The sequence below is a fragment of the Sipha flava genome, unplaced genomic scaffold (assembly GCF_003268045.1).
Source record: "Sipha flava isolate LNK unplaced genomic scaffold, YSA_version1 75_pilon_pilon, whole genome shotgun sequence".
Classification (NCBI taxonomy): Eukaryota; Metazoa; Arthropoda; class Insecta; order Hemiptera; family Aphididae; genus Sipha; species Sipha flava.
In genome coordinates this window covers 781,201-794,630 of record NW_020273615.1, presented here as the reverse complement: position 1 = coordinate 794,630, position 13,430 = coordinate 781,201, and the positions used below count along the sequence as shown (strand labels likewise).

The window sequence follows — 13,430 nt, the reverse complement described above, 5'->3', positions numbered from 1 at the left end:
TCGTTAGATAATTTTTGTTTTTAAATATCATCGCGTTGAACCGATTTTTCTATCGTTACTTTATTCTTATAATATTTATGATTTGATTTTTAAGTATAGGTACCCGAATCCAAAATATGCATAGTCCCTACAACTAAACTATGAAACAATCTAAACTTCGTATTAAAATTTCTTAAGTTTATTCATCGATATTGGTATTAATTCAAATTTTCAATTGGCAAACGAATTTTTTTTTTATAACTTTCTATAAACAAACATAATCAAACTTCAAGTAACACTATGTTATGTATAAGATAAGGGTAATACAAATAAATACAATTTTTATTTTAATTTATAAGTTATTTTTGTTAATTTATATCTTTAATGAAGTAATTATGGACCTTAAGAATGAAGTCACATATAATTTTACCACTTTATTGTATTATTTTCATGGGACATAATAACGTATATATTCTTGTTGTTATAACGTTTGTATGATTAAAATACATATAAGTTATATGTATTTTAAAATACATATAACCATTGGCGCCCGGAGGGGGGGGGCAAGAGGGGGCATTTGCCCCCCCCCCGCAATTCAATAGGATGTTGAATATTTTAACTTTTATTTTGATTTATCAACATTTCATCGATATTTTTACTTTAGTATGTGCCGTGTGGTGTTGTTGATCGCAATGACAATATATTATAAGGCGTACCTAAAAAATAATGCGTATTATATTAATGGCGCAAAATTAAATACGTTTCAATTCTGTGAATTGATATTAATCGCCTAGTGTGTAAGCCACTTATGACGATCGACGCACCACACACACATACGCACACGACGTCTGTCAGATAACTGAGATAACTAAAAATAAATCGAATGTACAATATCATATTGGGAATTATTGTAAAATTAAATTATTTGTCAACGGGCCGTCTACTAAGAAACACGGATCACGCTGAATTACGTACGTATTGTATTTAGTATATTTAATATTTTGTTTTATTGTTAATATTGTTATGGACATCAGACATTTTTTTAAAAAACCTAAGCTTTGTGATTCTCTTAATGAAGCCTCTACTGGCTCTACTTCAATTGAAATAAATAATAGTACAGTCAATATGGAGTCGTCGGAATTGTGTGTAGTTGAAAGTGCTTCGGTTACCATTAATACAAAAAATAACCGTGGTCATATAATCTTAACCTATGAAAAAGATATTGGAAACTATTTGAACGTCGAAAATATTGACGAGTGTTTAAAACATGAACTTTTACGTAATCCTTGGGTACCGAATACTACTTATGATTTTAAAAGTGATTTGAAATCAGGAAGAACTCGAGCATTTAGACATCAATGGTTGCAGGAAAACGGTTCATGGTTGACATATTCAGCTCTTGAGGGTGTGAAAGGAGCTTTTTGTAGAATATGTGTGTTGATCAAGCCATCAATTCATAGAGGTGTACAAGGTGGATTTATAATAAAACCTTTTACTAAGTATAAGGATTTTCATGCATCTTCTAAAATACATTTGTCTTCAAATTGGCACACTGAATCAATGTCAAGAGCAAAAGATTTTATGGATATTATGAATTGTAAAAAAATTAGTGTTATTGAACAAGTAAATTCTGGATTGCATAAAGAAATAGAAACTAATAGGCTAAAATTAAAATCTATTATATCAACTATTTTGTTCTGCGAAACTCACCACTTTCCCTTACGAGGGAAAAAATCAGATTCTGGTGTTTATCATGATCTTTTGAATTTTCATATTGAATCTGGCGATGAGATATTGAAAGATCATTTTTTAACTAATGTGGGAAATGCTAAATATTCATCCCATAGAACTCAAAATGAATTAATTACATTGTGTGGAAAATATTAAAAGAATAAATAGTATGTGAAGCTAATGCCGCGAATGCATTTTCCATTATTGCTGACGAATCAGCAGATATTTCTGGTGTTGAGTAGCTAACAATTTTAATTAGATTTTTAGACTAACAGTCAAAGATTCGAGAAGAATTCCTTGGCTATTTACCATTAGATAAATTAGACGTAGAATCAGATGCTACTAAAATTTTATCATTTATGGAAGATAGTAACCTTAATTTAAGTAAATTTTGTAGACAAGGTTATGACGGCTATGCTACAATGGCTGGAAAAGTAGGCGGTCTTGCTAAATTAATTCGTGACCGATATAATAAAGCTTTATATTTCCATTGTGCTAGTCACCGATTAAATTTAGTAATTAACGATCTAAACAAAATTATGGTTATTCGTAATACTATTGGCACAATAAAATAAATTATAAAATTTTATCGCGAAAGTACTCTTCGAAGAAATCTTATACCTAATATACCACTTTTTTGCGAAACACACTGGTCTTCAAAGTATAAGAGTATTAGGCTATTTTCTGAAAATTTTATTGCTATAATTCAAAGCCTTCAATTTGTGTCTATTAATGGTCTTATAAATTCGAATACAAGACAACGTGCACTATTTCTATACTCTTCAACCTCAATTTTTTCATTTATAATTAGTATGAAAATAATCGCAAAATACAGCGCTATCTTAGAACCGGTTACAAATATTTTACAAGGTGTATTAATGGAACTTTATAAAGTTCGGGAACATGTAGAGGAATTGATAAAAATGTTTGAAGGCAATAGAACAAATGCAAATGAAATCTTTGATTTATTATTTACTGATGCCAAATCTGTAGCAGATGATTTTGAAATCACTATTACTTGTCCCAGAACAACTGGAAAACAATCACACAGAAACAATTATCCTTATGAATCTCCCAAAGACTATTATCGAGTATCAATTTTTCTACCTTATCTAGATTCTATAATTCAGTGTATTAAAGAAAGATTTGAAAAAAGTAATAGTGTTGCTTTTTCACAACAACACATTCATCCAGCATTATTTATAAAAATGAAAAAACAAGAGTATACTGACAGTATAACTAATATTTATAATTTTTATAAAATTGAAAATTTGTTAGCTGAAAGTGAAAGTTGGTATAGTTTATGGCAAAAAAAAAGACTGCCAAAGTATGGACATAATAGATTTACTAGAACACAGCAAAATATTTTTCCCTGGAATTACAATTGCATTAGAAATGTTTCTGTCTTTGCCAGCTACAAGTTTTGCAGCTGAAAGATCATTTAGCACTTTACGAAGGGTTAAAACTTGGCTTCAGTCTACGACGGGTGAAGACCGATTAAATGGCCTATGTATGTTAAGTGTCCATCGTGAAAGAGTTGATACAAGAAAAGAGAAATTAATTGAACAGTTAATAACAATGTTTGCAATAGAACAACCACGAAGACTTCAGTTTTTATTTAACTAATTTTTTAAGTTGTAAGGAGGAATATATTTTTTAATGTTCTTTTTGGTGTTGGATTTCATAGAATTCTAACACAATTTGTAGTTTACAAGGAATAAACTTTTTTTAATGTTTTTTTTTTGTGTTTGATTTCATTATGCCCCCCCCCCCTGATAAATTTCCTGCGAGCGCCCATGCATATTACTATGGATTATACTGTTTATTTTACTACATGTGTGGTAAAAATCAGTTTTGAGTTACTTCAATTTTCACATTATTTTATGATGGGGGTAATGTATTAGAATTAAACATACTATTGATGGTAAAAATAATTGACTTCATAAAACATACTTGATAAGACACGCAGACGAAAACAATAAAAATAACAGTTAAATAAAAATCAATCAATCACGGATATGTTATGGAAATACAGAATTGTGTATTATATAAGTAATTAAAATAAACTTCAAACGTTGTTTTTTGAAATTTACTACCTACTACATTACACAAATAATAAGTATACATTATTGGTCTTAATATCTTAGTCTTATAGTATTTTACATTTTTAATTTATGGAAAAAAAAATGAGGTAAATTAAAAATGAAATTCTATGCATTTTTTTGTTTCCAAAATAATTTCGAAAATATACTAACTTTTTTTAAGTTAAAAAAATATTAAATGTTTAAGACAACTCTGTTTAATAATTATAATGTTCAAAAATTTGTCAGTGGCAATATCAATTGAATAAGATTTTTAACTTAAATGTGTTACCCATAAATACACCCATTTAAACACATTAAATATATTTTTTGTTTGAATAAATTAAATATTCATAAATTGAAATAATACAAACAAAGTTACAAAAATACAGAAAAATCCATAATTCTACTAAAATTATAAATTATTCTTCGACAAATATTTGTTTAGCAATATTTTAAACGTAGTTTATACAAATGAAAAGTACTTGTGTAATATTAGTACCATAATAATTTTGATTACGTGAGGAATGATCCATAAAAATATATTTCTACATTAAAACTTGTTTGAATCGGCATAATCAGGGGCTTATAATACATAAAATGATAACTAAAAAACCATAAAAAAAAAAAGTTAAAACGAAAGATTGGAAGCGATGGGTATGTAAATTTGGAGAAGAAAAAAAAGGACGAGCTGAACAAAGAAGAGAAGGAACAACGCCATCTTGCAAGAAATATGTGAAGAAAGAAATATAATTATAGCTATTATGAAAAGGAAAATGAAGATTATCGGAGGATACCTGTTAAGACATTATGTTTTCGTCACAAACATTTGGAAGGGGAGATTATGGGTAAGCGATCAATAGGAAGACCCAGACAATCGTATTTCAATGATATTAATCAACGAACGAGCTTCACGTTATACCAAAAACTGAAAAATACGGCGCGAGAAAGTAGAGATTATTATGACAAGTCCTTGCCCATAGAAACTGATTATAATGATAATATTTAGATGTACATTAAACGGAGAGTAGTCGCTGCAAGTGTCGCCCGAGTGTGACCTCCTAATTATAACGTACCTTTTTAATAGCCCAAGTGCGCCCGCAGTATTATCTCTGATATTATACTATATTAGTTTTTAAAGAATATATTTGGATTACTTATGCTGAATGAACATGGTGTTCATATAAGTTTCATAGAAAATTTTATGTCTGTCAAGCCTGATGATGAAAAACTCAATGGATTTTATTGATCCATGATTCCCTCCTCGTACATGGACAAATATGAGTAGTACTAGTGAACAAAATACAAACTCGTGTGAGAGCTGCCATTCAAATGTAATTTGTGTTTTTATATAGACATAAATATATCATACAGACATATATTTCTCCTGAGATATTTAAAAAAAAAAATACAAATTGACTCAAATATTTTAATACAAACCTCTAATACCTTAAAAAATTAGATCAGTGAATTAAAAAAAAAATAAATTCATCTAAGATAACATACAAAAATATTTTATTAAACGAATATTTAGATTTGACCATCTGAAAATCACCTAATTAAAATTTCAATTAAATATAAATAGTTAAATAATATAAAAATAAATTTTAAGTAAAAATTAGTACACTAATCCAACATTTTAAAAACAAAATTAATTAATTAATTAAAATAAAACAATTAGGTAAACAAAAATAAATCAAATATTTTTGGGGCGTAAGCCAGTTCATCTAATCGTGATGCACTCTTGGTAACTCTAACAGAACTGGGACGCACTCGGGAGGTACCTTATTCCGGATGCACCCGAAACTTGAAATGAGGGTCATTTCATTCACTCAGGAATCTCATGTCGATGTTAGTTCTAAAAAAATACATTTGTGAAAATATTTTTTTTCTCAAATTGTTGTTTTTAATGCCCTCCAGTCTTAAAATGAATTGTATATTGTTTTCTATTTTCATAATCAAACTGAATTGAAATGTAAGTATTTTCATAAAAGAGGTCCCCTGACCAATTTAAGTTATAGCTAAGGGTCCGTAGCTTCTGACTAATTAGGAACCACTGATGTAGATAATATTGGTTGCGCAACGAGCATAGACAATATTTTTCTGCCGTCAGGACGTAACTAATAAAAAGTTAGTGTTGTTATTACGTTGTGTATTGTGAAAGTTCATTGTTTGAAAATAAAAATCGAAAATCGACTAGGAATGTCATGTTTTTAAAAATCAGTAGGAAGACGATTACTTTTTTATAGAATAGCAAAATAAAGGTATGTGTATAATATATAGAGAAATTATTGCAGTTTTAAAATAATTTAATATAAAACGACACTATAATACTAAACATAAAGACAAATTTAATAATCTAGTAGGAATAGAAAAAATAGAAAAATTGAATTTATTAAAAAAAAAAAATAGTTTTCAACAAAATATATTTAAGAAACAATGTGAACAAAATGCGTCTACTGTTCGTGCTAGTTATCGATTAATTAACAAATTAACTATTAATTAATGTAAAATTTTAAAAAAAAATTTGTAATTGTAAAACGATATTTTTATACTTTATATTTAAATTTCCATGTGTAGTTATAATCTAATATAGATTAAATAAAGCTATAAAATACATGCATTTAGAAATAATTTTTGGAAGTGTAGGCCGATATAAATTTTTGATTTGTAGTAATTATTAAGTTTAGTATTTAATAAAGCCATTAAAATTAGTAAAAAACGTCGTTAAATGTGAAATTAACTACCTATACCTAAAATTCTGATGATTTAAAGTAAAATTTTTTTTATGGCCTGAGGTAAAAGTTTGGCCACCACTGAGGTGAACGAACCATTTTGAACTAATTACATCCCAGGCGCAATTCATGTTATATTTTCACTTGCAATTAATTATTTTAAGTGGTTCCTTAAATGATACTACCATAATATATATATACTATGTAAAACATAAAATAAATCATAAATCTCAATCACTATATTTAAAAAATAATTGAAGTTGAAATACATAATATTATATTATAAATTATAAGTCGAGTTAAATTAAGTGTTAAATTTATGAAAAAAGTGTTGATGGATTTAAAAAATGTTTCTTGGCCATAACTTCAAAGGAGTTATTAATTTATTATTTATGCATGTATATACTAAATATATTTTTATTGTAAACTAGCTGACCCGACAAACGTTGTTTTGTCATATAAATTATTTCTAGAGAATATTTTGCTAGAAAAAAATAACTAATTAAATATAGGCATGTAAGAATGTGGGTAAGGATAAGGATGTAAGGAAGATATATGACGTGCTATGAATGGTAACGAAATATAAAAATGAAAAAACATCAAACATTTATTTTTTTAATAATTTATTAAAATTGATCCATTAAAATAATATACATCGCTAATTATGACAATATAAGTAAAAAACAATATCTATCCCTTAATGCAACAGAGTGTACAATATTTTTTGTAATCCCATCTTTCGCAAACACAAACTGGATGGCTCGAGAACACACCACGTATAATTATCCGTGTGAAAAATATGATGTGCTCAAATCTAAACTACAGACATTGTTTGGCTTTGAAACTTATTGATAGTCATTGCAAATGCCAATCTAATTGGAAATTTAAAGCGTTTAAATTGTATTGGCACATCTGTGGATATAATAGAGATTCGAGGTAATAATATATTTTCACCTCGGAATTTGCCATTTAAAATTATGGCTTCGATAACATTTTTCATTAATTTTTTAACAACTTATCGCGTGTCGTTGTACAACCGTGGTAGGTCAAATTATGAAGCAAAATAACCGAAGAACAAACCTTCAATTGTAAATTATGCGGTGGCATGCCTGGTAAGTCCAATGAGTTTAAAAACTCTGTTAGATAATTTACAGCTTCAGTAGCATAGCAAACTATATCTATAGATTTGTATGACACCATGTCTCCTGGTAATAAATGTTTATCTTGAGATTCAATTCGTTGACGTCCACATTTTTTACTACTAAAATTGCCCTTTCTGCCAGCCACTCATGATTTATGTATTGTCTGTGTACATTGGAAAATATCTAGTCAATGAGAGCATCTTGCGAATAAATGATTGTACAGAAATCGGTCGGTAATTTTATACATTCCGTTTTATCTGTAGTAACTTTCCCATCTCCAATATCTAACAATTGTTTTGAGAATCTTCTGCACGCAGCTTTTTTTTGATTAAATCGCAAGTATCAAAATCGTTCGCTCTCTGTCTTTACATACATTTCGACCATGAATTGTTGACGAAGCTCATGATATCGTAGAATAATTTTGTCTTGATCTCGTTTAATCATCAACCGATATGCATAATAATTTTTCGAACTAACATTCTTATTTGTTTTGACACCTGTTGCGGGATCTTTTTTTGTTTAATATTTATGCAATAACCGTCATTTACTACCAAAAATAAAATTAATAGTTTTTAAATAGTTTTTTTATAGTTTTTTAATAGTTTTTTAATAGTTTTATATAATAATTCATTTTCAATTTGTAGTTATCGACCGGGTCAAAAAGGGCTATTTTTAGGGTTTTTCCAGCAATAATTCTAATTTTTCTCGCCGTAAAAACCATCCTTGAACTTCAACGAACATTTGAAAAAAAGATTTGGCCAAATTGGTCCAGGCGTTGTTGAGTTATGCGCTTACCAACACATTTTACGATTCATTTTTATATTATAGATTTCTATAAAAGTATAATTTAATGATAAACATTTTTTTTTTTATTACTTATTATTTATTTCCACAATCTGTTACATAAATTTTGAACAATAAGTGAAATTGATGAATTTGATAATTATGGCGTGAAGGACCCATTAAAAATACCTTCCAGTGAAGGCACTTTTACAATTAAAAATGTAAAAAAAAAAATGAGAAAAAAATGTTAAACAATAATGATAGGAGATATTAGAAAAGGAAAGATAAATAGGAATAACAAATGTAGATACAGAAAGAAGAACAAAGAGTATTAGATTGGTCTGGAGTGATAGGTCCCTACACCACCACCTTTTCAACCTTTTTTGTGGGTTGTCGGGTATATTTATAGACGCAAGTTCTTTGATTAAAGGATTTTTATGGTTTTGTAGGTTGAAGTTAAAATGTCTGTAGAAGGTCTTAGCTACATCGTTGATAGGATGTCTTGGTCATTATGAAGTGTATGATTTGATACGTAGAAGGGTGCTTTGGTTATAGCGCGGAGGACTTTGGATTGGAAACGCTGGATACGGTTGACATTTGTAGGTTTTGCGGAGCCCCATAATTGGATTCCGTACGTCCAAATTGGTTTTAAGAAGAGTTTATATAGGTATTAATAATTTACTGGATAATTTGATATGATGGGAAGTAAGAAGGGAACGGAGAAGATGAAAACTATCATTTAGGGTTAAGAGCTTGTTATGTAGATGTGGAGCTCAGGTGAGACGTTGATCGATGGTGATGCCTAGGTAGCGAATGCATGGTGCGACAGATAGAATTTGTTCATTAAAGATGATAGGTGTATATTTTTTCTTCCTAAGAGTGAAGGTGCAGTGTATAGATTTAGATTCATTAATTTTTACTCCCCATTCCTTGTACCATTTTTTAAGGAGGGAGAGATGTTCTTAGATGTTGAAGGAGACAGTGATTGGGTTGATATTATTGGTTATTATTGCCTAATTATCGACAAAATCACCAACAAGGGATCTAGCTATTATTGGTTAGTTGGATATGAAAATATTAAATAAAGAAGGAGCAATGACTGCACCTTGAGGGACTCCTGCGTTGATTAATTTCGGTGGGGAGGTGGATGATTCGTACCGTACCGAAAATAAGCAATCTTCTTGGTAGGATTTCAGAAACAGATAGTAGCTAAATAGTAGAATAAGCTTCAACTTGAACAGTAGACCTGGGTGCCAGACGTTGTCAAACGCCTGGGAAACGTCAAAAAAAGCACCAGTATAGTATTGTTTTTTTTTAAGCAGAAAGATATCTTGTCTACTATTCTATGAATTTGATAGATGGTGGAATGTTTGCTACGGAAATCAAATTGCGAGTCGGGTAAAGCTTTTATTTCTTCAACGGTTTTAATTAAGTCTTTTTAGAAGCATTTTTCGAAAAACTTTTGATAGTATTGGTAATAAACTTATAGGCCTATAAGATTATGGAGAGTCTGGGGTTTTTTTTTGGTTTTAGGATAAGTATTACAGAAGAGTACTTCCATAGTAATGGGAAGTAGGATAAACTGAGCATTGAATTATAAATGTAGGTTAAAAGTATGATGACTTTTTTGGGGAGCTGATTAAGTACTTCTGCTGTTATTAGGTCGTATCCAGGAGATTTTTTTCGGGTAAATTTCAAAATTGTATATTTGACATCAGTTGCAGAGAAGTGTTCTGAAGGAAGGGACATTTATAGCGGTGTATCAAGAAATTGCTCAACTTCATTGATTTTTTCTAGTAGGAGGATGATATTGTATGATTGGAATGTGTTAGCGAGGTGGTTTGCGAATATATTGGCTTTGTCCATATCAGAGTGTACCCAATTGCCACTTGCGTCGCATAGGATAGCTGGAGGGTTATGCAAGCGAAGAAGTTGTTTCGTTGCCTTCCAGAAAAGAACCGTATTTTGTCGTAAGTGATTTTAAATCTTTTGTGTAAGATTCATTTCGATAATTTGCTAGGATGCGTTTGAGATTTTGTGCGAGTGCATTATAGTGACATTTATCAGCTGGGTATTTAGTTCTTTGCCATAAACAGTGAGCGCGACGTTTTTGTACTATAAGGGTACGTTGTAACGAGACAATATGTTCTCGCATATCTACACCGATAGAGCGCGCGACCAGTAATCTATAGGCCCTCACACTCAACTTGTTTATGATAAAAAGATAATGAAGATAGCGGGTCGATCGTCGGCGTTTGCGAGCTACATTGTTGTATACTAAATGTATGGCAAATACTACCGACGCTAATAATTGATCCCGGAACATTAAGATATAAAAGGGCAACTTTTAGAACCGTCCATTAACATTTCCCCCAGTATCGGATTATATCGTACAACTGATACATGTGATTACAGTTTATTTAGAAGTATACACAATATCTCTTGTACGGGAAATCTTGATAGCATTACCTCGCCGTTCAGTGGCCACTGTTACGACCATTACTACCCATCAATAGCGAAGATCAACGTCGTATCTATTAGCTGTAGGGAGACAAGGAGCCGTCACTACCGGTCGAAGTGAGCCGTCGCCGTCGCCGTCCGAGTTTCAATGAGCCACCGCCAGGGAGAGTGCCCGCTCGACATCCGCTGCCAAGAGGTTCCTGATAAGACGTGTCTCTAGACACATCTAGGTTGGTAACATTTTCTGTTTCACTGTGTGTCATTGCGGACGAGTGAGCAGTTCAACGCTGTCATAGGCTACGGAATAATCGACGTAGCAAACTATGAGTAGTACGTTGATATGTCAGTGTAAATCTCGCCGTACTTATACTGATATCACAGAATTGTGAATCATACAGTTTATATATTACGTTTGTGATCTTTGTATAACCTCCTCAGGAGAAGGGAATATTTATTATATCCATATTGTATTGTAGTTTGAATATTTTATATAATTGTAAAATTATTAACATATTTGGAAATAAAATTAATAAAGAATTAAGACTTCAAGTTATGTTACAACGTATATATAAAGAAACGATCTTGCTCAATTAGATCGGAAATTGCATTTCTAAGATTAGAAAAGTTAAGTATTCCTTTTACATATATTGGTGGTGTTTGATCTTTTTTGTTTGTTTGTGTGATTGCGAGTCCGTTTTGATTATTAGTGTTATCGTTATTAGTTGTATCGGGTTCATTTTTAGATAATACAAAGAATCGATTTAGCGAGGTAAAAAATTTTGATTTTTTTTTCTCTTGGTTATTGATCGGGCTATTTGGTGAACAAGGGAAACTACGTTTCGAAGGTTTTTGTTGTTACTGCCATTCGGGCCTTGATAATGGAAGAGCGTTGTTTAACACTTGATTATTTACTATTTTAATTGGTTGTACAGTTTTGGATTGTTTACTTTTAGGTGGATTAGATTGCATGGTTAGGTTATCTGGTATGCAGTCCAAAGGTCACCGTATTGGCGGTGCCTGGGAGTGACTGATATAATTTTATTTTTGTTGTTATTAATTAATTAATTAAATATATTACTTTTTTTAATGTAGTGATGATTGAAAGTGCTAAAATGGTTTGAAAATATGAATTGAAGATTTGTTGTGATTTTATATTGAATTTGAAATAAATTAGATCTTAAACCGATAAGATTAACGAATAATGTATAAACATAGCTCGGGAACAATGAACTGCACATGTGTACTGTACGGTTGCTCGAGCTAAAGTGAATGATAAAAATTAAAAGTAACTTATTATTATTTTTGTTAAAAAATTAAAAAATATTTACAAAATTAAAAATTATTAAGAACCACTAAAAAAAAAAATATTGGTAAAATGGTAACATAGACTATGTCCGGGACACAATTTGTTCAAAAAGGTTCGTTTACCAGACTTGGTATGCAATTCCTGTGCACTTATACAAATCTAATATATTATATTTACATATAAATTGACTTTGTATACATCTGATGATGCATTTTTAATTCGAAATCAGTCGTTATTACAAATATAATAATACTCAAGTATTAACATTTATTTATATAAATTAACTATTTACTTTTATACTAATTTACAAGTTTAAACCATTTACTAATTTTTATTTTATTTTTTATTATTTTACTATTAAGTATATTCTATTGTTTTTGATATTTTTATCGGTTTTATAGTGTTAAAAACTTTATCGGCTCTGATTTAAAATCATAATATTATAACTTTTACTAACTATGTACTTATTTTTTAATTAATTAAAAAAAAATCCCAAAGTTTTTTATTATAATGGGAGGATTTCACTGAGTTATTTGAAAATTATTAGAAATTGTATAAATAAAAATATGACTGCCAAATATTGTGAGCTATGAACATGAATTTATCACCTGTAGTGAGTGCTAAAATACAATTAAAATAGAAATATTTCAATTCAAAAAATACGATAAATAATTAATAAAATTCATCTGGTTGGGGAAATATTGTTGTTAAGAACATTTTATAAAGATATTAATATATAATATAAATGAATAGTTCTATATAGTGTTATATAATTGTCAAAACCTGCGTTAAATTATAATAGTTGTGTTATAAAGTAATAATTAAAATATATTGTTATAATAATAGATATTTCAAATGTTATTATCGTTTACTACCTATATTGTATACTTCATTGATTTCGCATCACATACATACAGGTGTGAATAAAAGCTCTTAAAATTATTATAACCAGTATAATAATTGAAGATACGCGTTATATATGTCAATGACATATACGGTAATTTACATCGATAATATCAATGGAGCTGATTTATAAAAAAATTAAATGATAAAAATATTTTATTCTTGAATGGTACGTAAGTACTTTGAACTTATGTGCATGGCAAGCACAAAATAATTTTATTTCCTGTAATGACGACCACGTGGAAAAGTACAAAAATATATAATAACGTCAGCCATATTCTTATAATCAATATTATATGGCTAAAATCGT

General features: G+C 29.6%; 2 protein-coding genes across 3 annotated transcripts in view; one reads left to right on the top strand and one right to left on the bottom strand.

Annotated features, from left to right (window-relative positions):
* The window catches only part of LOC112692589 (hemicentin-2-like), a 475,200-nt gene that overhangs the window by 135,066 nt on the left and 326,704 nt on the right, over nucleotides 1-13,430 (bottom strand). The window lies entirely within an intron of this gene.
* LOC112692619 lies at nucleotides 1,105-2,285 on the top strand. The gene is made up of 2 exons (XM_025567346.1): nucleotides 1,105-1,797; nucleotides 1,986-2,285. Exons 1-2 carry the CDS (start codon nucleotides 1,105-1,107, stop codon nucleotides 2,283-2,285), a joined length of 993 nt encoding a protein of 330 aa, XP_025423131.1.

Excerpts from the sequence above, each read along its gene's own strand:
- LOC112692619 (XM_025567346.1), top strand. The coding sequence starts at position 1,105 with ATGGAGTCGTCGGAATTGTGTGTAGTTGAAAGTGCTTCGGTTACCATT. Across the intron at positions 1,798-1,985 it reads AAGATCATTTTTTAACTAAT|TCAAAGATTCGAGAAGAATT; the intron begins GTGGGAAATGCT and ends TTAGACTAACAG.